This window comes from Chiloscyllium plagiosum, chromosome 18 (genome assembly GCF_004010195.1).
Source record: "Chiloscyllium plagiosum isolate BGI_BamShark_2017 chromosome 18, ASM401019v2, whole genome shotgun sequence".
NCBI lineage: Eukaryota > Metazoa > Chordata > Chondrichthyes > Orectolobiformes > Hemiscylliidae > Chiloscyllium > Chiloscyllium plagiosum.
This window is the reverse complement of record NC_057727.1, coordinates 24,166,592-24,194,300: the sequence shown is the minus strand read 5'-3', so window position 1 is coordinate 24,194,300 and position 27,709 is coordinate 24,166,592. Positions and strand designations below refer to the sequence as shown.

The window sequence follows — 27,709 nt, the reverse complement described above, 5'->3', positions numbered from 1 at the left end:
CCCCCACCCCCGTCTGACCTATCACCCTCACCTTGACCTCTTTCCACCTATCACATTTCCGACGCCCCTCCCCCAAGTCCCTCCTCCCTACCTTTTATCTTAGCCTGCTGGACAAACTTTCCGCATTCCTGAAAAAGGGCTTATGCCCGAAACGTCGATTCTCCTGTTCCCTGGATGCTGCCTGACCTGCTGCGCTTTTCCAGCAACACATTTTCAACACTCCCTAGGACCTTACCATTAAGCGTATAGGTCCTGCTAAGATTTGCTTTCCCAAAATGCAGCACCTCACATTTTTTTGATTAGATTAGATTCTCTACAGTGTGGAAACAGGCCCTTCGGCCCAACAAATCCACACCGCCCCTCCGAAGAGAAACCCATCCAAATCCATTCCCCTACCCTATATTTACCCCTGACTGACACACCTAACACTGTGGGCAATTTAGCATGGCCAATTCACCTGACCTGCACATCTTTTGATTGTGGGAGGAAACTGGAGCACCCGGAGGATGCAGACACATCTGGGAGGATGCAGAACTTATAAAAAGAACCACTGATTTATGGTAAGTCAGAACTAAACTGATTGTCAAGTAGATCATTTTCTGAATGAGGTGTTGGTCTTTCATATGAATTATAAACAAGCAGACACAGGAAGAATATGCAAACTCCACACAGACAGGCAGGAATCGAACCCAGGACCCTGGTGCTGTGAGGCAGCAGTGCTAACCACTGAGCCACCATACTGTTGGTCTTTCATATGAATTATAAACAAGCAGACACAGGAAGAATGTGCAAACTCCACACAGACAGGAATCGAACCCAGGACCCTGGTGCTGTGAGGCAGCAGTGCTAACCACTGAGCCACCATACTGCCCTTATTATCTGAATTAAACTCCATCTGTCACTTCTCAGACCACTAGCCCATCCTGAAGAAGGGCTTATGCCTGAAACGTCGATTCTCCTGTTCCCTGGATGCTGCCTGACCTGCTGCGCTTTTTCCAGCAACACATTTTCAGCACTAGCCCATCTGATCAAGATCCCGTTGCAATCTGAGGTAGCCTTCTTCGCTGTCCACTACACCTCTAATTTTGGTATCATCTGCAAACTTACTAACTATACCTCTTATGCTCACTTATATAAGTGACAAAAAGTAGTCGACCCAGCACTGATCCTTGTGGCACTCCACTGGTCACAGGCCTCCAGTCTGAAAACAACCCTCCACTACCACCCTCTGTCTTCTACCTTTCAGCCAGTTCTGTATCCAAATGGATAGCTCTCCCTGTATACCATGAGATCTAAACTTGCTAACTAGTGTCCCATGGGGAGCCTTGCCGAACACTTTACTGAAGTCCATATAGATCACATTTACCGCTCTGCCCTCAACAATTCTCTGTTACTTCTTCAAAAAACTGCCAAGTTTGTGGGCATGATTTCCCACGCACAAAGCCATGTTGACTATCCCTAATCAGTCCTTGCCTTTCCAAATATATGTACATCCTGTCCCTCAGGATTCCCTCCAACACCTTGCCCACCACCGACGTCAGGCTCACTGGTCTAGAGTTCCCTGGCTTGTCCTTACCACCTTTCTTAAACAGTGGCACCACGTTAGCCAACCTCCAGTCGTCCAGCACCTCACCTGTGACTTTTGATGATGCAAATATTTCAGTAAGATACCCAGCAATCACTTCCCTAACTTTCCACACAGTTCTAGGGTACACCTGATCAGGTCCTGGGGATTTATCCACTTTTATGCATTTCAAGATATCCAGCACTTCCTCCTCTGTAATATGGACATTTTTCAAGATGTCTCCATCTATTTCCCTACATTCTACATCTTCCATGTTCTTTTCCACAGTAAATACTGATGCAAAATACTCGCTTAGTATCTCCCCCATCTCCTGCGGCTCCACACAAAGGCCGCCTTGCTGATCTTTGAGGGGGCCCTATTCTCTCCCTAGTTACCCTTTTGTTCTTAAATGTATCTGTAAAAACCCTTTGGATTCTCCTTAATTCTATTTGCCAAAGCTATCACATGTTCCCTTTTTGCCCTCCTGATTTCCCTCTTAAGTATACTCCTACCGCCTTTATACTCTTAAGGATTCACTCGATCTATACCTGATGTATGCTTCCTTCTTTTTCTTAACCAAACCCTCAATTTCTTTAGTCATCCAGCATTCCCTATACCTACCAGCCTTTCACCCTAACAGGAATATACTTTCTCTGGACTCTCGTTATCTCATTTCTGAAGGCTTCCTATTTTCCAGCCACCCCTTTACCTGCAAACATTTGCCCCCAATCAGCATTTGAAAGTTCTTGCCTAATACCATCAAAATTGGCCTTTCTCCAGTTTAGAGCTTCAACTATTAGATCTGGTCTATCCTTTTCCATCACTATTTTAAAACCAGTAGAATTATGAATGCTGGGCCCAAAGTGCTCTCCCACTGACACCTCAGTCACCTGCCCTGCCTTATTTCCCAAGAGTAGCTCAAGCTTTGCACCTTCTCCAGTAGGTACATCCACATACTGAATCAGAAAATTTCCTTGTACACACTTAACATAGACTGGGACTACCATAGTGTTTGGAAAGCTAAAATCCCTTACCATAACTACCCTATCGTTCTTACAGGTAGCTGAGATCTCCTTACAAATGTGTTTCTCAATTTCCCTCTGACTATTAGGGGGTTTATAATACAATCCCAATAAGGTGATTATCCCTTTCTTATTTCTCAGTTCCACCCAAATAACTTCCCTGGATGTATTTCTTGGAATATCCTCCCTCAGTACAGCTGTAATGCTATCAAAAATGCCACTCCCCCTCCTCTCTTGCCTCCCTTTCTATCCTTCCTGTAGCATTTGTATTTTGGAACATTAAGCTGCCAGTCCTGTTCATCCCTGAGCCACGTTTCTGTAATTGCTATGATAGTCCAGTCCCATGTTCCTAACCATGCCCCGAGTTCACCTGCCTTCCCTGTTAGGCTTCTTGCATTGAAATAAATGCAGTTTAATTTATCAGTCCTAGCGTGTTCTCTGCTTTGTTCCTGCCTGCCTTGACTGTTGACTCGCTTCTTTTCTCAACTGTACCTGTTTCAGATTGATCTCTTTCCTCACTATCTCCCTGGGTCTCCCCCACTCCTTTACTAGCTTAAATCCACCCGAGCAACTCTGGCAAATCTCCATGCCAGTATATTAGTCCCCTTCCAATTTAGGTGCAATCTGTCCTTCTTGTACAGGTCACATCTACCCCAAAAGAGATTCCAATGATCCAAAAATGTGAATCCTTCTCCCATACACCAGCTCCTCAGCCATGCATTCATCTGCTCTATCCTCCTATTCCTGCCCTCACAAGCTCGTATCACCGGCAGTAATCCAGATATTACTACTCTCGAGGACCTCCTTTTTAAATTCTTGCCTAACTCTCTGTAATCTCCCTTCGGAATCTCAACCTTTTCCCTTCCTATGTCATTGGTTCCAATGACCTCCTGTTGGCCTCTCTTCCCCCTTGAGAACATTCTGCACCCTCTGAGGCATCCTTGATCCTGGCACCAGGGAAGCAACACACCATTCTGATTTCTCGCTGCTGGCCACAGAAATGTCTGTCAGTGCCTCAGACTAGAGAGTCCCCTAACACAACTGATCTCTTGGAACCCGACGTACCCCTTGTTGCATTAGAGCTAGTCTCAATACCAGAAACTTGGCTGTTCGTGTTACGTTCCTCTGAGAATCCATCACGCCCTACATTTTTCAAAACAGCATACTTGTTTGAAATGGGGGTAGCCACAGAAGACTCCTGCACTAACTGCCTACCTCTCTTACCTTTCCTGGAGTTAACCCATCTATGTGACTGTATCTGCAACATTTCCCCCTTCCTATAACTGCCATCCATCACATTCCCTTGCTGTTATAAATTCCTCATTGCCTCTAACTGTCTCTCCAACTGATCCATTCGATCTGACAGGATTCACAACCAACAGCATTTATGGCAGATATAATCCTCAGTAACCCGTAAATTCTCCCTAAAATCCTACATCCGACAAGAAGAGCATATCACTCTACTAAAGGCCATTTTTGCTTCTTCACAATCTTTTGACCCAGAAAATAGCACAGTCTTATTCCTCTACAAAACACTGCTCCAGGTTAAATTAATACTTATGGTTTATATTTTAAGTTTGATCAAGAGTCATATCTCAATAAAACATATAATCAAGAAAGCACCCACTTTACTCACTACTGCAGACTTAGTGAGGCCACGCTTAAATATTCACTTCTGTTTCTGTGCTGTGACCTCTCCCAAACAGGTTCCTCTAAGATTAGTTGTGAATTTCATTGTTTGTTAATTTTCTATTCTACAAGAATATGCATAGTAAGGGGCAGTAAGAAGAAGGTTGAGACCAATGAGGGACCAAAAAGGGATCTATGCATGGAGACTGGAGACATGGCCATGGTATTAAATGTACATTTTATACCTGTCTTTTACAAGAAAGAGGATGCTGCCAGAGTCATAGTGAATGAGACTAAGTGGATGGCTAGCTGAATGTGCTGCAAGTTGATAAAGACAAGATATCTGAAAGGATAGGTGGATTTAAAAATCAACAAATCAAAAGTAGAAGGGTTGTGTCCAAAGTTGCTAAAGGACAAAAACGAGAAAGATTCTTCCATTCAACCTTACATACTGTGTTGGCAGAAGACTGGATAACTGCAAATAAATAAGGACAAACATAGAAAATGCAAGCCACTCATTTTAACTTTGGCAGTGGGAAAGCTTTGAGAAATTATAATCTTGGACAAAATAAACAAGCAGTCACTTGGACAAATATGGACTAATCAAGGAAGACAAGAATGGATTTGTTCTTGGAGAATCATGTTTTAACTGATGGAGGGTCATCAAACTAATATGTTAACTGTTTTTCTCTCCATTGATGCTGTCTGACCTGTTGAATTTTTCCTACAATTCCTGTTATTATTTCATGCTTAAACTAACTTGATTGAGCATTTTAATGCAGAAACAGAGGAGGTTGGTGAGGTCAATATAATGCATATAAACCTCTAAAAGGTGTTTTGTATTGTGCCCATTCTCTTACACTCGTAATGTATCACAAGGTCACAGGAAGTTACATTGACTATGTTTCCATGTGTATAGGAGAAAGTGAGGTCTGCAGATGTTGGAGATCAAAGTTGAAACTTTATTTCCTGAAGAAGGGCCTGTGCCCGAAACGTCGAATCTCCTGTTCCCTGGATGCTGCCTGACCTGCTGTGCTGTTCCAGCAATAAAGTTTCAACTTCCATGTGTATAGGTCAATGGAAAATAAATCTGATAGAAGTAACCAGTCTTTGGCACAATAAATTCAATTTCAGTTGAGTCATTCCACTTAAGGGGTAGAATTTTTAAATCAACAAGGACTGGCCCAACTAAATTAGTCTGTTCGCTTCTGGTACCTCCTGAGAAGCAGGTTCTTCTTGTTTCTACTAGGCCAAACCTGGCATGTCCTTACTGCTTGCTAGAGACTGGTAAAAGGACAGACTGCCATAATGTCCAATGTTCTGTGGGAACGCTTGCTGGCAACAGAATAAAAGGACGAGTGGTAGCATGGATATGAAGTTTGCTGAGTATCTCAAAACAGACAGTAGTGATGAGTTGGTGTTTTTTCTTCAGGCTGGGGGGAATGTATACTTCAGGATACCCATAGAGTGAAGCACTAGCACCACCTCTTTTCTTAATATTCATCAATGACTTAGACTTGGGTGTGCAAGGCACAATTTCAAAATTTGCAGGTCCACAAAGAAGCATGAACTGTTAGATGTATAACTTCAAGAGGACATGGACATACTGGGAGAATGGGCAGATACATGGCAGATGAAATCTAATTAGTAAAGTGTGAAGAAAATATAAAGGATACATTCTAAATTGTATGCAGAGCCAGACAGACCTAGGAATACACATGCACAATTTACTGAAGAGCATTTTCAGAAAATGGTATAAAAGGCATAGAGGATTCTGCATTGATTAAATAAGGAACAGAGTACAAAATCAAGGAGGTAAAAAGGAACCTTTATAAACAATGATTTAGCCTCAACTAGAGCATCACATCATATTCTGGGCCACTTTTGGAAGGATGTGAAGGCAGGAAAGAGGGAGGGAGGAAGGATTGAATATCTTTCACATCCGCAAGGTATCCCAAGCACTTTATGGCCAATTAAGTATTTTTGACATGTAATCCCTGTTGAAATGTATGAAATCTAGCAGCTGATCACAGACAGCAAGCTTGCACAAACAACAACATGATAATGACTAAATGATCTGTTACAAGAATGTTGATTGAGGCTAAGGCAACAGCAGATTGAAAGAAGTTTTGTTCAAAGCGTTGAAAATCATGAGTACACACGAGTTCTGGAGAGAAGCCGGATAGGCTGATACTTTTCTGATTGGAATGTAGTAGGTTGAGGGGTGACCTTGTAGAGGTTTTTAAAATCATGTGGGATATCAGCAAGATGAATGGCAAGAGTCTTTTCCTGATGGTGGAGATTTCAAGACGAGAAGGCATATTTTTAAGGTGAGAGGAGAAAGATTTAAAAAGGACACGAGGGACAACTTTTTTTTTTTACACAGAAAAATGAACTTCCAGAAGAAGTGGTAGATGTAGGTAGAATTACAATGTCTAAAAGATATTTGGATGAGTACACTCTTAAGAAAGATTTGGAGGAATACTGGCTAAGCATGGACAGGTGGGACTAGTTTAATTTGGTATTATGGACTGGTTGACCAAAGGGTCTGTTCCTGTAAATTATTCCAAGTGTTGAAGGAGTTAAGAACTGGAGAGGTGAGGTGATTAGGAAACAAACCAAAGATGATGCACTGAAAATAGCTTTGAGGTTTTAAATGGTCAGCAAACAAGATCAATACATTCACTGTAAAAGCCAAAGGAATAGTTTTAAAAGTATGCAGCAAACCAACTGTCTCAGTGAGCTAGCCTGCTGTAAATGCTCTCAAAAATTGAAGAATTCTATTTCTGACAGTGTATAAGACAATGGAAAATAAATCTGATAGAAGTAACCAGTCTTTGGCACAATAAACAAAATTCTTCAAGAGTGAGTTGTCGATGTTTTAGAAGAATCAATATATTAGGAGACTCTGGGGTTTGGAGGGAGCAGACAATGGGAATGTATTGACAAATAGCTACATGATGGCTTCTGTGCTCCAACTCTTGCTTTGCTTCTGCTCTTTGGCGCTGCCACATCTGACACAATGTCTGCACAATTCATAAGAAGATAAGAACTAGGAGTAGGAGTCAGCTATCTGGCCCATCGAGCCTGCTCCGCTATTCAATAAGATCATGGTTAATCTTTTCACGGACTCAGCTCCACTCACCCGTCTGTTCACCATAACCCTTAATTCCTTTACTGTTCAAAAGTCTATCAATCATCACCTTAAAAACACTCAATAAGGTAGCCTCAACTGCTTCACTGGTCAGGGAATTCCACAGATTCACAAGCCTTTGGGTGAATAAGTTCCTCCTCAACTCAGTCTCAAATCTGCTCCCTCTTACTTTGAGGCTTTGCCCCCAAGTTCTAGTTTCACCCAATAGTGGAAACAAACTCCCTGCTTCTATCTTATTTTTTCCCTTTACAATTTTATCACAGAACTTTGGCTCACTGTCTATAATCTCTTCTTTATTAAAAAAATGCACCCCATTAATTTCAGTCATTAATTTTAGCAGATCTAATATGACGAAGGCGGAGCACATTCAGATGTTGCTGTATTACCTCAGCTGTCCAAAATGTCACACTCACTGGCAGCCATTCAGTGCCAAGTGTGTTGCTGGAAAAGCACAGCAGGTCAGGCAGCATCTGAGAAGCAGGAAAATTGACGTTTCGGGCCACAGCCCTTCATCAGGAAAAGGCTCCGGCCAGAAACATCAATTTTCCTGCTCCTCGGATACTGCCTGACCTGATGTGCTTTTCCAGCAACACAGTCTCTACTCTGATCTCCAGCATCTGCAGTCCTCACTTTCTCCTCCACTATTCAGTGCCGTCACACTTCAAATGTTTTGAAAAAGCTGCTTAACTCCCAGCTAAACAAAACTGTGTTTACTAGATTCCAAACACTCAAAAGACACAGTGAAGCCATTCCTGAAATCTCCAAATCACCCCGGGAAATTAACTCACGTCAGTGACAAGTGAGAGAAAAGACTGCCCCTAGATAGAATGGAATGAAAGCCTGAAATGAAGGTCTCACCCTCAATTACAGGTACCTTCTCTCCTGTTTACTAGGCTTACTAGTACTGGGGCAGCAGGATATTGAGTGCTGGAAGCGGAGAGTCAGGAGCAGGAGGTTGAAGTCCAGGGGTTAAGTGCTGAGGTCCAGGGATAGTACACAGGGAGCAAGGGGTGAGAGCCTCAGGCTGGGAGCCAGCCACTGTTTTGCCGAGGCTGGAATGTAGAACAAGGCCAAGGCTAAGTGCTTTACTAGTACCGAAAGAGGGAGTGGAGAAGCACTTTTTTTTTGATGAGGCAACCATCTGCCCACTGGGTCTGGGAAATTAGGTTGGAGTTGAAGATTTTGCAAATGGCAATGAGCAGAGCGAAGGAAAGCTGGGGTTATTGGGGGGAATGGGTACAAGAGACAAGGAAGCTAGATATTATGTGCCTCATTGGGTGTTATGGATTGGGGGGGGTGAAGGGTCTCATGCACCACGACACCAACCGCACCTTGAGCACACACTCACAGGGAGGGCAGACAGTTGTCAAAATCAACAACAATAAAACAGTAGGTGCTGGAGAAACTCAGCAGGTCTGGCAGCAACTGGAGAGAGAAAGAGAGTTATATTTTGAGTCCAGTGACCCTTTGTCAGAACTGAAAGCAGCTGGGAAATCATAGTGTTTATGCTGGTGACAGGGGGCTGGGGGCAGATTGATTTGAATACTTGGAGGGAAGTGCCGAGAAAAGGGAGGAGAAAACAAAGGAAATGCTGGTGATAGGCCAGTTCATTACTTATCCCGATACCACTAGTTTCTAGTCTCTTTGGGTTGCTCCTATCAGAGCCAACCTATTTTCAATGACTCACTTTTTGTTCACACACATTTCTCTGCCCCAGCTTATCACCAGCGATGCCTTCCAGCGATGCCTTTGTTTGTTTCTCAGTCTCTAGACACTGTCTCCATCTGTCAAACTCACTCCTTTCACCCCACTAAACCCTATCATCAGCATAAATATCTCCATACGTTCAAGAGTTCCACTGAATGCTACTGTCACGAACAATGAATCAATTGTTGAATAGAAATCAGAGATTAAGTCTGAAGATGCAGGAAAAATGATTTTAAAAATGCCTACTTAAAATATTCCAGCTTTGTACATGTGCAGTGGAAGTACTATGAGCTCACCAGTCTGTGGAACATGTATTTATGGTAATGGCGGTTTGTCTCTGTGTGTTATATTGAAACATTTTAGTTGATAATTAAGACCTGTTGTCTTGTGTGAATTTAAATACTGTGGTGTTTAGGAAATTAATATTTTCCTGTGTGTTGTGGCTTGACATTTAATGAGGTTGATAATTATTTAAGATATTAATGAATCCTTCTAATTCAACTTTGGTGAAAGCCCAAAATACCTTAAGTATGAACACAAATATAGAATGTAATGTTATTATGTGATTGCATCACCTAGTTAGTGAGAATGAAAAAGTACCCTGAAAACCAAAGGAAGCCCCTGAAAATTAAAACGTGTAGCCATCAAGTAGAGCCCTCTGAAAACAAAATATTTTGTACCCTGTTAGATTCAGCAAGTAAATTGCAGGAGCAATCAGACCGCTGACTTCCTGAAGAATGGCTCTGCTTTCACAGCGTGATCCCAGAAATACAAGTGTATCAACTTTTGGAAGCACAGAAAGAACAAGAACAATGAAGGTAACAAATGGTGTATAGCTATTTGTGTCTCATTAATCTTAAGGGCCACTTTGTCAAAGGTCACTAGAAACCTGCCAAATGAAGTACATTCTGATTACCATAGTCATGGACTGACATATGACTAACTTCTATCTCACAGTAACATGATTGATTCTTCCTTAATCCAATGTTTGCATGATGCCAGATTATAGTCCAATATGTTTATTTGAAATTACAAGCTTTCAGAGCACTGCTCCTTCATCAGATTAAGTGAATAAATCATACAGGCACAGAATTTATAGGCAGAGATCAATAATCAGAGAGATCAAAAGATCATATAAATGGTGTGAGTGGAGTGTCGACAGGTTGAATAGCAAGTAACGGGATGACCTATAATCAGATTCATTGAGGCAGGGAGTTAATTACAAAACATTAAAAATAAGATGGTGCTGGAGACAAACCAAATCACTGGAATAACATGATAGGAATAAGAGTTGCACGCCAAGGCTCTAACCAAAATGACAAGTTATCCAAAACTGTACAAACTAATTAAGGTAGAGATATCATAAGTTATTAAGATGATGGCAGCAAAACAGGACAATGAGGAAGATTTCATAAATACAAAACAGTGTGGTGAGCTCACATGTAGCACAACATGAACCCAAATCACTGTTAAGACCACCTTTATGGGTATGGAACTTGGCTATCAGTTTCTGCTTGGCAATTCTGTGTAGCTGTGTATCATGAAGCCACTTTGGAGGATGCTTACCCGAAGATCAGAGGCTGAATGTCGTTGACTGCTGAACTATTCCCCAACTGGGAGGGAACATTCCTGTCTAGCAATTGTTGCACAGTGTACATTTATCCATTGCTTGTAGCGTCTGCATGATCTCAACAATAGATCATGCTTGGGGGCATCCTTGCTGCAATGTATGATGTAGGCAACACTGGCCGAGTCACATGAGTATCTGCTATGTACGTGGTGGGTGGTGTTCCCACACGTGATGGTCGTATCCGTGTTGATGATCTGTCATGTCTTGCAGAGGTTGCTGTGGCAGGGTAGGGTTGGGTTGTGGTCGATGTTGTCCTGAAGACTGAGTAGTTCGCTGTGAACGATGGTCTGTTTAAGGTTTAGCAGTTGTTGAAGGCGAGAAGTGGAGGCATAGGGATGATCTTGGCAAGATGTTCATCATCATCGATGACATGTTGAAGGCAGCGAAGAACATGGTTTAGCTTCTCCGGTCCATCCGATAGAGTACCCTTCATTGTCCAGTACTTCCAGATCTTTTGATCTCTCTGCTTATCTGTCTGCCTATAAATTCTGCGCCTGTGTGCTTTTCTTCACTTCACCTGGTGACGGAGCAGTGCTCAAAAAGCTTGTGATTTCAAATAAACCTGTTGGACCATAACCTGGTGTTGTGTGACTTCTAACCTTGTGCACCTCGGTTCAACACTGGCACCTCCACATCTTGATCCAATAGGGAGATGACAGATAGCAATCTAGCAAGTGAGACCTATTGTTATACAAACCACTGAAACCTTCCACAAAGTCAGTAGCTGATTCATCAATTATGTGGTGAGCATTTTGAATAATATTGATTTAAATTGTAATTCTTCTAACACCCCATTTTTCACTAGGAACAGGCAAGTAGAGATCAAATTCACAAGAACTCAGTCTCAAGTACCTCCTGTTTGACATTTCTCTACTATGATTTTCAAACATTCCTCAATTTAGATGGTTTGGCAGAAGCCTTACGATACCACATAACTGGGTAACAGTCTCTGCTCAGACCAAAACCCAAGCATTATATGGAGAGAAAAACTGACAGAACTGGTGCCCCCTAAAAGTGAACAAATCAGGAATGAGGAGAAGGCATCCTATATAACATTTTCAAGTTTCAGAATGTGCAAAACTGCTCCTCACTGACATCCTTTACCACCCATCTGCTATGCAAATGAATAATTCACTGTGTCATTCCAGGCTGCATCACAATCTGACCTAGCCTTCTCCTTTAGTACTGGAAGCCCACCAAATTTTCCCATTTTCCAAAGTAACAAGCAGCCGTGAGTGTTCATACAGACAGCTTGCCAAATACATTTAAATGAGGCCTGATCAGCAAAATGGTTTGGGCCTTCTGCCAAAAAGTCTAAAATAGAGGCTCATACTTTCACAGGCATGTTACCAAAGCCAAATAAACTCATGCTAGAAACTGCAGCATAACAAAATAAGCAGAAGTGTGACAGGCTGTCCCACATTTTAAAAGATTGTCCCTTATTTGACTGCCTTTGTCCTGTATTTCTAGGGCAATCTGTGGGAGTCTGCTCTTGCCTTTGCCTCTGCTTATTTTCTGTAAGCATGAGCATTGCAACCATTGGGCACATGTGGGAGTTAGGTTGTGTGCGTGCGCTCGCACACAACCTAACAAGAGTTGGTCACACTGATAAGCAATGGTATTTAATGTAATTGAGAAACTCCTTTCATAACATATCTTTTAAAATTATATGATATAAAGACTTGTTTTTATACAGCATGGAACGCCTTTGTCTTCCTATAGTGGAGTCATATTAAATTCCTCAGGCGGGGTGCAAGAACAATTCACAATTGTTTCATTACTGGAGAATGAATTGGAACTGAATATGACGTTTTAAATACGCTATCAATAATTTATTCAGCGTCTAATGTACATTTGACTCCACTCTTGAAGAATATACTAAACCAGCCAGCTACTTCTCATGGTAAGTGAACAGAAAATCATTACCATCCTTGTGGCAGCCTGAAGACTGCACAGCAATCTGGCTGAAGACCTCGGACTTTTAGAGCTTTTTTCAGACTGTCTTGCACAGTCATGCCTGGTCGCACGCTCACCTGCAATACCACATATAAAAAGGGCAACAGGTCAGTAAGGCAGAGAATTTACATTACAACTGTCAACTTACATTTAACCATTTTTAAATAATTTAAGTCTTGATTACATAATTCTACTGCACTGTTCTTCCTTGAACAGGGTGGGATGCAAGAAATCTACTGGGTGGGGTGCCCTTACCTAAAGCAAGGAGGAGGTGTCATTTATTTGGAATAAAGGTACAGGGTCAGGACCCCCACCTCTAGCTTCCTCCCTCTCTGCTCTGAATACATCTTGGGTGAAAAAGCTCATGGACAACTTCCCGTCATGGTGCCAAATGATACAATTCAGTGGGTAATTAATCCTCATTTAAAGGCCTCAGCCCACTGCCATGGGTATTCAACAAGTGGCAACTGAGGCAGTCACCACACAGAAAGCCTGAAAATTGGACTATGGAGAGAGGTGGGGTGATGGATGTGGGAGGGCACACAGTATCTTTCAAGGGACCTGGGGCCCACCAAATACCACTCCATCACTCCCTTCTGATAGCCTGCCCTTCCACTAGCAGCAACCCTTCCCCATGCTCTCCTGACTGGTACTCAATACTGCAGGCTTTCCCCACAGGAGATGATGCAAGGTTTTCACTGCTCTCCAGCCGGTCAGTGAGACTCCCATCACCTTAATTAAATTTATCCTACTGCGTCTACTCTGTAAAACATTTAATTCCCAAATGCTCTGGCTGTTTTAACTGTACTTGGCCTCTCAGAGAATTTTGTAAATTTAGATTTTTCTGTTCATTCTCACCTTTCAGAATCAGGGATAGAGTTAGTGATCATTTTGATTCAGTCTTTTCAACACCACCCTACGCTGCAAGGCTAATAAATTCAAAATGCTTGACACCCTCACAAGTGTTGCTCAGCATTCTGGAGAAACCCAATATATTATATGGATAATAAGTCAGTATATTATATACAGTTTGCGTAAATAAATCTTACTCATTAACATAGGTGGAGGTCTGGGTGCGGTTCACTAAATCGAGTTATTGTCCTGATGCTTGAATAGAGCGGTTGGTAGCAATTAAAGTTTGCAAAAGGATTAAATATAAGCTCTCATAAATTACCCACTGGAAATCAGAAATTATTATTCTATTCACTAATAAGGATCCATTTAATGATAGTCCATATAGTTGCCAAGTCTGAATGGAATTTTCTGAACAACAAAGCAACATGAACATACTTGCTCTAATTTGTCATATGGAGCAACACCAAGTGAAAAAAGACTAATTGCTATTTATTTCTGCCATTAAATACTCTTCCACAATTGTTACCATAGTGACTAAATGCAATCAGGCAGCCCTGTTATCATTGTCCACTTACTGCTTCACTGTCACAGAATATTCACTACAGCCAATTCCAGTCAGCATAATGATTCCTTATTAGGAACTCAAATCTGTATCAACACAATGTTTACATACATAAGAGTCCACATGATATTCAACACTGAAACAGATTATTTGACGCAACCTGTCCATGGTGGTGCTCAAGTTCCACTAGAGCCTCCTCATACCTTCTCTTTCAATTGTTGGAACCCTCTATTCCCCTCTCCTTCAAACTCTTGCCTAAATTCCCCTTAAGCACACCTATACGTTACCTACAGGGGATATGTTCCAAGACCTACCGTGGAAGTCTGAAACCACAGATAGGTGCAGACCCATTCACTTAAATGGGAAACATACCTTCCCAGCAGCCTCCTGGTCCCCGGTTCTGGAACATTCGCTTTTATATGTTCAGGGTGCGGTAAACCGCGGGTAACTGAAAGCAGGGTAACCAGACCTGCGGATAGGGGTTCACCCAGTATTATTCACTTAAACCATTCCCTAAAGTACCAAATTTCACATTCTCAGCACTCTTTCGGTTAATAAGTTTATTCTTAATTCCCTAATGGATTTCTTAGTGATTATCTTACACTGGTGGCTTCTAATTACTCTCTTCCCCACAAGCAAAACATTTGTTTTCATTTTCATAACTCATGGGCCCTTTCAAAATGGCAATGTGCATTTAAATGGACAGGATGGTATCAGATATGGACCCTACTGCCTTCTTGCCTCCTTTATTAATAAATTCAGGGTGGGCAAGCTTGTAGATGGCTTTCTCAATTGACTATGTGGATTTAATCCATCTGAAACAGGGTCTTTATCCTCTTTGAGTTTAATTAGTTTGTTTAATGCATTCCTTCATCTTTCAAATGCACTTATCTCATTGCTCATCTCATTAATCAATGTCATGTCAACCTGTTCTACTTAAAACTTCTGCCATTTCTCTATCAATATTCATGGCACTTTCCTGTCCATCCCTTACAGTTCAATTTCTTATTGTAATACGACCATTTTTACTGATGATTTGGAGATGCCAGTGTTGGACTGAGGAGTACAAAGTTAAAAATCACACAACAGCTGTTTATAGTCCAATAGGTTTAATTGGAAGCAATAGCTTTTGGAGCGCCACTCCTTCATCAGGTGGTTGTGGAGATTGAAGGAGCGGCACCCTGAAAGCTAGGGCTTCCAATTAAACCCATTGGACTATAACCTGGTATTGTGTGATTTTTAAATTTTTGCTGATAGTCTTGTAAAATTATTTATTGCTTGGTTTTACATTCCACAAAACTTATTTTCTTAGTTCCTCTTTGCCTTCTGATTTTTTAAACTTCTTTTTATTTGTATTTACAAATGTTAACTAGCTATTACTGAGACTTGAGACTTGCCAATTTTCACAGCTTTCTATTGACTGTGAAGTCAGTTATGAGGTGAGACCTTAACCCATTCAAGAAACACCCTCTTGCAAAAAGTTAGTATTAGGTTTCACATTTCCGCATGAAATAAAGGTGTGCCTTAAATTTTCAATGGCCTGTCAATACAAATTGAGCTAAGTAGTATGGGAAAAAGTATTGAGCAAAAAGATACAATAAATAGTTACAAATATTCCGTAGACAAACTACACAAGATAACTTGAAAGTTTAATTTCCTGTCAATACTGACTGAATGAAGTCCAGTATGAAGTTAGGTTCTACTCCAGATTCTATACCCATTATTCTTTAAGTTATATAAAAGGTCTATACAGCACTTCAGGGAGTAAAGGGAAAGCCGATCAAACCATCTGTTTCTAGTATTACTTCAGAGTTTCTGGAGGGAAGTTACTCCAATAGCAAGCTGGAACAGTATTTAAAAATTAAAATGAGTTTTAGATTAATTTGACCTTTGCTGTGCAGTCTTAATAGTAAGTATAGCTAAGGGTATTCAGGAGAGTACTTCTGCTGCCACAAACCTTTATAGTTTCACGTAAATGAAAAGACATCGAATAGCTGATTTTGTCTATGCCTGTTTAGATTAGATTAGATTAGATTACAGTGTGGAAACAGGCCCTTCGGCCCAACAAGTCCACACCGACCCGCCGAAGCGAAACCCACCCATACCCCTACATGTACCCCTTACCTAACACTACAGGCAATTTAGTATGGCCAATTCACCTGACCCTGCACATCTTTGGACTGTGGGAGGAAACCGGAGCCGGGAATTGAACCCGGGTCTCTGACGCTGTGAGGCAGCAGTGCTAACCACTGTGCCGCCCACTAAACTACATAAAAGGAAATTCAATTTTTGTTAAAAGCCTCATTAAATATAGATCACTGAATTCTGACTAATTTTCTCTTGTAAAGGTGTTATTTATCTGATGAAACACTGTTGAGGACAGAGTTGAAAAATGTCTTGGCGGTGTAACTTTTCTTCAGGGCAGCCTTCAAAGTCACTCAAGGATTAAATAATCCATATCACAACTGGATTCTAGCTTCTACCATTTTTCTTTTGGCCCTATTTTTAAAAAATAAGCAAATCCATGAAAGGGAATTCTTATTTACTCGTCCTTACGTTCAGCCTTCATCCTATCCATTCTGGCCAAGAGCCAGTACTCAGCAGCTTGAGCTATACAATCATATTTTAATTTTACAAGATGAGTACTAAATGGAAGTATTTGTGTAACACTATACTGCTCTCATCTAGCTAGCACTGTGAGATCACATCACTTTGCAGATACTTTAAAGAATATTAGTGCAATTCCTGTACTATCAAGTAAGAAAATGGTTCCTTAAAAGCAATTATGCCTTTACAGAAAACCAAAATTTCCAAAAGAATAAAAACTTTGCCTATTATTTGGCTTTTAAGTAATAGAACATAAATTTACCACAGTACGCTGCTTGTTTGGTAAGTAAACCCGAATAGTGCTCCCTGCTTTGTAAGCCTCTGTCAATTTCCCATCCTCAGATTCCCGACGATACGCAAAGTGATGAGCAAAGGTGGGAGAAACGGATGTAGAAATATCATGGAAAAAATCTTGTGGACTAAAACCATTGCTGGTGGATTTCCAGAAACCCAGGTTATACTCCATTTTGATCAGACAGGCAAGGGATCTGCAAGAAAAAAAAAGCAAAACACAAATTAAAACAAGGTGCTTCTCTGATTTCTGTACAGGCTTGCCCAAGAATTCAACATTCATCAAGCATCAGAACATACCCAAAATAACGTTGTTTGACATACTGATGCAGCAAAGAATGAGGCGTTGTGGCTTTCATTTGTATCAGTCTACCTTAGAACAAAGGCAACTGCTTTGGACTCTTGATTCCAATCTCTGCCAACCATAGAGATTGCTCTTCAAGTCCATGTTCATCTGGACAGTTCCCTGACTGACTTATTAAATCCTCATATACTGTAATCACAAAATGGGTTTAAAGTATAAACTTTGCTATTGCATTCACTGCAGTATTCCAGAACCAGTTCTAGGTTGTAAACTCTGCTTGCTCAGTGTCTTTGGCAACAAGTGAACCCTTTGATCTAGCTGCCACCAAGCTAAATATAGCACAGCAATGAAAACAAATCTTTTAAAAAAAAACAAAGCAAATCAACACAACATTCACAGCAAGCATCATGAAAGTTGAGAGCTTAAAACATACAGATGTCGCACTACCATGCAGCTGACCGTAATCATACATTTCCTGTGTGGCATGCTATTTTGATAAAGTTCATTTAGCAGATTTCATTGACAATAGGCAAAAGACTGATTTTATGCCTCAGAAGTCTTTTTTTTAAGATAAATAACAAGATGTGCACTCTACTGCAAATTAAAGAAGGCTTCCCCTACCTATGACCACAAACCATCTAAGAGACAAAAACCAGATTATCAATATCAATTTGTTGACATCAACCATTGTATTGAAGGAAATTATCCATCTCAACGGCAGAAACCACACAACATTGTTTTAATGAGTGGAAATTCTTATTAGTCTATTCTCAAATATCAGCAAAGTAATGGAGTGGGTCATCAACAGTACTACAAAGCAGTACTTCTGTGCAATAACCTGTTCACTGATGCTCAATTTGGGTAATGGCAGGGCCACTCAGCACCTGATCTCATTACAGCTTTCACCAAACATGGACAAAGGAGTTGAACTTCAGAGGAAAGGTGAGATAGTGACTGCACTTGACAAAGCATGTCATCAAGGAACCCGAGCAAAACTGAAGTCAATGATCCTTTAGTCAGAGTGATATTTTGCACAAAAGATGATGTTTGTGGTTGTTGAAAGTCAATCATTTCAGCCCAAGGACTTCACTGCAGGAGGAGTGCCTCAGGAGAGTGTCCAAGACCCAACCAGCTTCAGCTGCTTCATCAATGGCTCTTCCCCCAGCATAAAGGTCAGAAGTAGGGAGGTTCTTCAATGATTGAACAATGTTCAGCACTAACCACCAGACTTCAGATATATACAGCAAGACCTGGACAATATCCAGGTTTGGGCTAAGTGGCAGGTAACATTCATCCCACATAGTGCTCTGCAATGACCATCTTCAACTTGAGATAATCTAACCATCATCCCTTGATACTCAATGGCATTTTCATTAATGAATACCCCACTATCAACATCCTAGGAGTCACCATTGACCAGAATCTGAACTGAACCAGTCATATAAATACTGTTGATACAAGAGCAGGTCAGAGGCTAGGAATTCTGTGACAACTAACTCACCTCCAGACTCCCTAAAGTCTGTCTACCATCTGCAAGGCTCAAGTGAGGAATGTGATTGAATAGTCTCCACTTTTCTGGGTAAGTGCAGCTCCAAAAACACTCAAAAGGTTTGATACCATCCAGGACTTTTAACTCCTCACCCATCACATGCAGCATGGACTCCCTTCATTGCCAACATGCAATAACAACAGTGTCTGCTATCTTAAGATGCATGGCAGTGGTTCACCAAGATTCCTTCCACAGCATCATCCAAACCTGCAATCTCTATGCCTAGAAGGACAAGGGCTGCAAATATTTGAAACACCACCACTTGCATGTTCCCCTCCAAGCCATACACCATTCTGACTTGAAAATTTATCTCCATTCTTTCACTGCTATGGAGTCAAAATCCTGAAACTCTTCTTAACAGTGCTCTTTGTAACCCTATACCCCAAGGACAAGATGACATCTCAGCATCATCTTCTCCAAGACAACTAGGGATGAGAAATAAATGCTAGCCTAGCCAGTCATGTCAACATCTTCTGAATGAAGCAAAAGTGTCACGAGATGTACTGTAAGGATTTCTCTGAATTGCATCACAGCTAAACATTTTTTTTGACGGGTTGTGCCACATAAGCAACTACTTTCAGGTCCTTAATGGTTTAGTTTTTAAACATGGAACTAAAGGTACACCATCTATCAAAGATTCCAAATTTAAGTCTTATTCTATGCAGAGTTAGCTAGGGCATTTCTGGATTACAAGAAGGGGGCAAAGAGAACTCTCCCTCTATTCATAACCCTTTGGTGAAGAAAGCTATCATTTTGGATATTGATCAAGGACAGTGTCTGACTGGCTGTGATACTCCTTACTTGGATGAGAAATAAGTAGCTGCTGTAGCCAGTAAGAGGGACACCATCCTTATAACAAGAAAGACATTCTTTGTGTACAAATATTGATTATAGTTAACTAATCTCTGCTGTGGCAAGAAAAATTGGTAATTTCCTTTGTACAGGAGAAGAGTTGACCAAGCTGATCATATGATTACTTGGGGATCCCTAATGACAGTGTGCACATGTAGGTATTTGGTAAAGACAGGGATGGGTTAAGTTGTGATAACTTCCACAATGAAACACCTAGGTGCCATTCAACATTAAGATTCACATGAATTATGTGCATGTAGACAGCATTCTGAAGGATGACCACTGAGTGCACAAACTCTAAGCAATGAGGACACACCCAGAAGACTGAGAAACTGGAGATAAAAGGAGCAGAAATATATAACAAATAGTTAATATTACATACACAATGAACAAAATGTATAACCAGCCTATTCCATATGGGGCATCGCCCACAAAAATAGCACAAAAAAATGCAAGTCATCACACATATACAATATTTACAGGGTTACATTTTACAGTCTACAGCGAAGCAATAGTGCCTGCGCCTGATCTCACAGAAAGCTACTCCAAAAGGTCCAGTTCTGTACCTTCTCTTTCCAGATGGCAGGATACAAGAAGATTTCCAACCATCCAACAGCACTGATGTCACCAAGCAAGGTAAGCAGCCAATCATGACAAAGCATCTCATTACCCTTTAATTCTACCTCTATTTTTCAGTTAACAAAATAAATGATGATTGAATGAAGACAAGAGTCAACATAAAGATAAACAAACTTTTCTTTAAAAGTGTGAGTTTTTTTATTTTAAGTGAAGAAATCAGATAATTCACAAATATTAACTCTGGTCAGTCGACAGCATTTCTGCATTAGTCTGCACATGTGCAGACTTCCGAAGGTGCTGCCAGTTTCAGTGGGTTAATAATAGTGAATACTGATCATCACCATAAAATTTAAATCAATAATCCAAACACACGTTTATTCTCTGAAGAACAATTAGCAATTAAATAAGTATAGTCAAAGCATTTTGTCACGGTGACAGTTATTGGACATTCTGACTTATTTTGCAAGGGTAGCAATGAGCTTAGAAACTGTTGCTTTTTCACATCCCTTTTCTTAAAGAAAAATCTATTGATCTCAATCTTAAAATTTTTAATTGACACACCATCCACAACCTTTTGAGCAAGGAAGTTTGAGATCTGTATTACACTTCACGTGAAAAAATGTCTTTCTGATTTTCACTCCAAAATGGACTACTGTATTTTGAAGTTTATGCTATACGTTACGGGCCTCCCAAGCCAGAAGAAGTGCTCTGTAGAATTCATTTAATATTTTAAGCACATCTATTACATCACCTCTCAACTTTCTAAACTCAAGGGAATAGTGGCTAGGTTTACGGAACTTGTGGTCTTAAAATCATCAATCTGATGAATCTCTGCTGTATCTCCACTAAGGGTCAGCATGCTTTTCCTCAGGTTTGATGCCCAAAACTGTATACAATATTTCAGATGGAGTCTGACTAGACATTTAAACAACTGAAGCGTAATTTCCATACCTTTGAGATCCACCTTATTTGAGATAAAAGCCAACATTTTGTTAGCTGTTTAGATTTTTTTTTACCCTTCTGCACCAGCATTTAGTGGTTTGCTTACATAGACATCTAAACCTCTTTGCTCCCAGTCTCTTGCCACTTAGAAAATATTCTGCTTGGTCTTTTTCCAATTCAACGTGGATAATATCATATGTTCCTATCTTGGGTCCATCAGCCAGGTGTCAGCTCTGACTCAGAGTTATCTCAACATAAACAGATGCTTAGGGAATCAAGCCCTATCCCACACACTTGAAAATAATATCTAGGCTGACAAACAATTACTGAGTGAGTGCTAGGAGTTTTGAAATGCCATCTTTAATTAAACCAAGGTCCTGTCCTTCTTCTGAAGTGAATATAGAAGAACTCAAGACTCTTCTCAAAAAGTGGCAAGAGCAATGGGGAAAAATTTGGAGGAATGTAGTGCGACTGGACAAACGGGACTCTTAAGGTCAAGAAACATATCCGATTTTCATCCTCAGGTTTCAACAGATAAATGAGAAACTCACTCCTAAGTGGCAAGGGCCTTATTTCTGTGCATTTGCATCTCACTGTTAGCTAATCTCGCTTCATGCAGTTTGTGAATTTCCCAAGTACTGTTGAGAAACTAGATGGTGCCAATTCCCACATGGAGGTCTTGAGCGGTTACATGGAGACTGGGGCTCACTCGTGTGTTCTCCAGGCCTTCATGGCGATCAATATTTCTAAACATCATACAGATACACTCTATAAGCAGCGACCACTTCCATCTTCCATTCATGGAAGTCAGCACTGGTAAAACACTGATCTCACCACATCATCGTAGCTGATCACAGACTACATTGGATACTCACCAACACATTACACTGTAATTCTCTGGCCAAGCGGTTTTGGGCACATGAGTCAGACAGCTGTCTCATGTATCAGCATCTCAGGGCTCTGAGCTTCCTTTCAAGTGCTCACTCATTTTATACTCACAAAACCACTTGCAATATCTCTCCTTTCCCTGCCATTTAGTACAGACCGAAAGCTAGAAACATGTTGCCAGCACTGAGCACTGACCCTATGATGTATAACCATAGGGTCCAGAAATGTGCAGGTTAGGTGGGTTAGCCATGGGAAATATAGGGTTACAGGGATAGGGTACAGTGGTGGGTGTGCTGTTCGGAGGGTTGGTGAGGACTGAATGAGCCGAACAACCTGCTTCCACACTGTAGGAATTCCATGATTCTACATTGTTGCACAAGCACGTCACATCGACAGTATGTGGTAGCAGCTTACGGGCCAAACACTCTATGTATTTCAAACAAATGGTCATTTTTGAATGTCCTCAGAGTTTCTTTAGTGGAGGGAATGATGGTCAGTCAACGGATGTTTCCACACTCAGTCAATGGCATTGTTAATAATAGTCTAAGAAGCCAGGGTAATAATGTCAAGGGGAATTATGAGCTACAGTCTGAGAGTGTGGGTCAAAGTGGGAAACTCAAGTGTGATGACTAGAGCCAGTCAGCAGGGATGCAGATGCGACAATGACTGTGAAGGGGACAATTTCAAATATAAGAGTAGGTCCCAGTGTTCCAACCGGTATGTTGTGACCAAGGTGTGAAATGTGTCATGAGATTTTCAGGAAGCTGCATTACTTTACCCGGGTGCTGAGATCATGCCTATGTTTCCAACCTCCCCCAGAGCCTGAGTGCCTACTATTGAAGGCATTGTCTCCTGATACCAGGCATCCCTATCGACCGCACATCCACAAGCCTCCAGAGCCACATGTGTAAACTTCCAATAACCACGTATGCACAGAGAATCGGCATATGTGCCATCGAGTTATTTGTCTCATCGAAGTCTGTCTTGAAACTGAAAAGGTTGGAAAGCAGTGGAATATGATACAGCATGGGGGGACACAGAGGACTGTTTGTGAATGTTGGTGATTTTGCAAGGCACCACCACCCTGGAAAAAGAGGAATTAGAAGTGGTGAGACGATTCTGAGTAATCCAAGATGGAGGATGGGAAAACATTCTGGCTGTAAGAGCTGCTCCTTTTTTTTTAGGTGCTGGAGGGGAGGGGAGAGAGCGAGAGCGACTGCACAGTTACTGCCTTTGTTGTTTTTGAATTCATGTGTCGCTGGACATCGGAGTGCATCTGGGAAAATTAACAAACAGTGAATTTCACAACTAAGCTTGGAGGAACCGGTTTGGGCGAAGTTCACAGCACAGAATCAGATAAGAATTGTTGTTTTAAGTCTGTCCAAGAGAAAGGTTGCATTAGTGAGTACAGTGGGTTCTTTCTTGATTATATGTTTTTGGAGATAAGTCTCTTGATTAAACTTAAAATATAAGCCATAGCTATTAATTTAACCCGGGGCAGTGTTTTGTAGAGAAATAAGACGGTGCTATTTTCTGGGTCTGTAGATTGTGAAGCAGCAAAAATGGCCTTTGCAGTGATACGTACTTCTTGTCAGATGTGGGAGTTTAAAGAGAGTTTAATGGTTGCTGCGGATTATATCTGACAGAAATGCTGTTGGATGCGAATCTTATCAGATCAAATGGATCGGTTGGAGAGACAGATAGAAGCGATGAGGAATTTGCAACAGCATGTGATGGATGGCAGTTTTAGGAACGGGGGAAAGTCTCAGATACAGTCATACAGATGGGTTAACTCCAGGAAGGGTAATAGAGGTAGGCAGCTAGGGCAGGAGTCTTTTTGGATATACCCATTTCAAACAGGTATGCTGTTTTGGAAAATGTAGGGGGTGATGGATTGTCAGGGGAACAGCCAAGTTTCTGGTATTGAGACTGGCTCTAATGCAACGAGGGGTACGTCGGCTTCCAAGAGATCAATTGTGTTAGGGGATTCCAAAGTCCGAGGTACAGACAGACGCTTCTGTGGCCAGCAGAGAAAAAGCAGAATGGTGTGTTGTTTCCCTGGTGCCAGGATCAAGGATGTCTCAGAGAGGGTGCAGAATGTTCTTACGGGGGAAGAGGGGCCAGCAGGAGGTCATTGTCCACATTGGAACCAACGATATAGGAAGGGAAAAGGTTGAGATTCTGAAGGGAGATTACAGAGAGTTAGGCAAAAATTAAAAAGGAGGTCCTCAAGGGTAGTAATTATTCCCACTGCTACGAGTTAGTGAGGGCAGGAATAGGAGGATAGAGCAGATGAATGCATGGCTGAGGAGCTGGCTTTTGGGGTCGAAGTGACCTGTACAAAAAGGACAGATTGCACCGAAATTGGAAGGGGACTAATATACTGGCAGGGAAATTTGGTAGAACTGCTTAGGAGGATTTAAACTAGTAAGGTCGGGGGGGGGGGGGGGGGGGGGGGGGGGGGGGGGGGTTGGAGGAGGTGATAGACCCAGGGAGATAGTGAGGAAAGAGATCAATCTGAGACTGGTACAGTTGAGAACAGAAGTGAGTCAAACAGTCAGGGCAGGCTGGGACTAGGTAGAACTAATAAATTAAACTGCATTTATTTCAGTGCAAGGAGCCTAACAGGGAAGGCAGAAGAACTCAGGGCATGGTTAGGAACATGGGTCTGGGATATCATAGTAATTACGGAAACATGGCTCAGGGATGGACAGGACTCGCAGCTTAATGTTCCAGGATACAAATGCCACAGGAAGGATAGAAAGGGAGGCAAGAAAGGAGGGGGAGTGGCATTTTTGATAAGGGATAGCATTACAGCTGTGCGGAGGGAGGTTATTCCCGGAAATACAACCAGGGAAGTTATTTGGGTGGAACTGAGAAATAAAGAAGGGATGATCACCTTATTGGGATTGTATTATAGACCCCATAATAGTCAGAGGGAAATTGAGAAACAAATTTGTAAGGAGATCTCAGCTACCTGTTAGAAGAATAGGGTAGTTATGGTAGGGGATTTAAACTTTCCAAACATCACCTGGGACTGCCATAGTGTTAAAGGTTTAGATGGAGAGGAATTTCCTAAGTGCGTACAAGACAATTTTCTGATTCAGTATGTGGATGTACCTACTAGAGAAGGTGCAAAACTTGACCTACTCTTGGGAAATAAGGCAGGGCAGGTGACTGAGGTGTCAGTGGGGGAGCACTTTGGGGCCAGCGACCATAATTCTATTTGTTTTAAAATAGTAATGGAAAAGGATAGACCTAAAAGGATAAAAGTTGAAGTTCTAAATTAGAGAAAGGCCAATTTTGACGGTATTAGACAAGAACTTTCGAAAGCTGATTGGAAGCAGATGTTCGCAGGTAAAGGGATGGCTGGTAGGAGTATACGTAAGAGGGAAATCAGGAAGGCAAAAAGGGGACATGAGATAGCTTTGGCAAATAGAATTAAGGAGAATCCAAAGGGTTTTTACAAATATATTAAGGACAAAAGGGTAACTAGGGAGAGAATAGAGCCCCTCAAAGTTCAGCAAGGCGGCCTTTGTGAGGAGCCATAGAAAATGGGGGAGATACTAAATGAATATTTTGCATCAGTATTTACTGTGGAAAAGGATATGGAAGATATGCAGGGAAATAGATGGTAACATCTTGCAAAATGTCCAGATTACAGAGGAGCAAGTGCTGGATGTCTTGAAATGGTTAAAGGTGGATAAATCCCCAGGACCTGATCAGGTGTAGCCGAGAACTCTGAGAAGCTAGAGAAGTGATTGCTGAGCCTCTTGCGGAGATATTTGTTTCATCGATAGACACAGGTGAGGTGCTGGAAGACTGGAGGTTAGCTAACATGGTGACACTGTTTAAGAAAGACAGTAAAGACAAACCAGGGAACTATAGACTGGTGAGGCTGACCTCGGTGGTGGGCAGGTTGTTGGAGGGAATCCTGAGGGACAGGATGTACATGTATGTGGAAAGGCAAGGACTGATTAGGGATAGTCAACATGCGAAATCATGTCTCACAAACTTGACAGTTTTTTTGAAGAAGTAACAAAGAAGATCGATGAGGGCAGAGCAGTAGATGTGATCTATATGGTCTTCAGTAACGGGTTCGACAAGAGTCCCCATGGGAGACTGATTAGCAAGGTTAGATCTCATGGAATACAGGGAGAACTAGCCATTTGGATACTGAACTGGCTCAAAGGTAGAAGACCTTTGTGGTGGTGGTAGAGGGTTGTTTTTCAGACTGGAGGCCTGTGACCAGTGGAGTGCCACAAGGATCGGTGCTGGGCCCTCTACGTTTTGTCATTTACGTAAATGATTTGGATGCGAGCATAAGAGGTACAGTTAGTAAGTTTGCAGATGACACCAAAATTGGAAGTGTAGTGGACAGCGAAGTGGATTACCTCAGACTACAACAGGATCTGGACCAGATGGGCCTATGGGCTGAGATGTGGCAGGTGGAGTTTAATTCAGTGAAATGTGAGGTGCTGCATTTTGGGAAAGCAAATCTTAGCAGCTCCTATACACTTAATGGTAAAGTCAGAGGGAGTGTTGCTGAACAAAGAGACCTTGGAGTGCAGGTTCATAGCTTCTTGAAAGTGGAGTCGCAGGGAGATAGGATAGTGAAGAAGGCACTTGGTATGCTTTCCTTTATTGGTCAGAGTATTGAGTACAAGAGTTGGGAGGTCATGTTGCGGTTGTACAGGACATTGGTTAGGCCACTGTTGGAATATTGCGTGAAATTCTGGTCTCCTTCCTACCAGAAAGATGTTGTGAAATTTGAAAGGGTTCAGAAAAGATTTACAAGGATGTTGCCAGGTTTGGAGGATTTGAGGTATTTGGAGAGGCTGAATAGGGTGGGGCTGTTTTCCCGGAGCGTCGGAGGCTGAGGGGTGACCTTATAGAGGTTTACAAAATTATGAGGGGCATGGATAGGGTAAATAGGCAAAGTCTTTTCCCTGAGGTTGGGGAGTCCAGAACTAGAGAGCATAGGTTTAGGGTGAGAGGGGAAAGATATAAAAGAGACCTAAGGGGCAACGTTTTCACACAGAGGGTGGTACATGTATGGAATGAGCTGCCAGAGGATGTGGTGGAGGCTGGTACAATTGCAACATTTAAGAGGCATTTGGATGGGTATATGAATAGGAAGGGTTTGGAGGGATATGGACCGGGTGCTGGCAGGTGGGTCTGGATTGGGTTGGGATATCTTGTCGGCATGGACGGGTTGGACTGAAGGGTCTGTTTCCATGCTGTACATCTCTATGACTCTATGAAAGACTGGGGTGATGCGGGAAAGTTGTTCAAGTGTTCTGAGTGAGTAAGGAGAAGGCACAGAGGACACTTAATAGTTTGGGAAAATGAGGTGGGTGAAAGCTGTTGAGTGAAGAGTATTGCTTGCAATAGTGGGAGTGGTAGACCACTAGCCTTGGGGAAGAAGCTATGCGCAATCGCACAGATTATAATGTGTGTGTGAGGTAGCGGAGAGAAACAGGTGGAATGTACCACTGCAAGTACAGAAGCTCAATGATCTGCTTTCTCATCACTGGGCTTTTCTTTTTATCAGCGATACTGCACTTATCCCAATAGTTATCTCGATTGAGACTTAGAGTCAACTACCTTGGCCTCTT

At 41.8% G+C, this 27,709-nt stretch overlaps 1 protein-coding gene across 1 annotated transcript in view; it reads right to left on the bottom strand.

The window, feature by feature from the left end:
- The window catches only part of raf1b (Raf-1 proto-oncogene, serine/threonine kinase b), a 70,869-nt gene extending 53,695 nt beyond the window's left edge, over nucleotides 1–17,174 (bottom strand). Inside the window, exons 1-2 of the mRNA XM_043707966.1 lie at nucleotides 16,949–17,174; nucleotides 12,633–12,739 (exon numbers count right to left, since the gene is read on the bottom strand). Coding sequence (XP_043563901.1) covers nucleotides 12,633–12,739; nucleotides 16,949–17,152 — 311 coding nt within the window. The 5' untranslated portion in view covers nucleotides 17,153–17,174. The remainder of the gene's footprint in view (nucleotides 1–12,632; nucleotides 12,740–16,948) is intronic.
- Nucleotides 17,175–27,709: the final 10,535 nt, after the last annotated feature.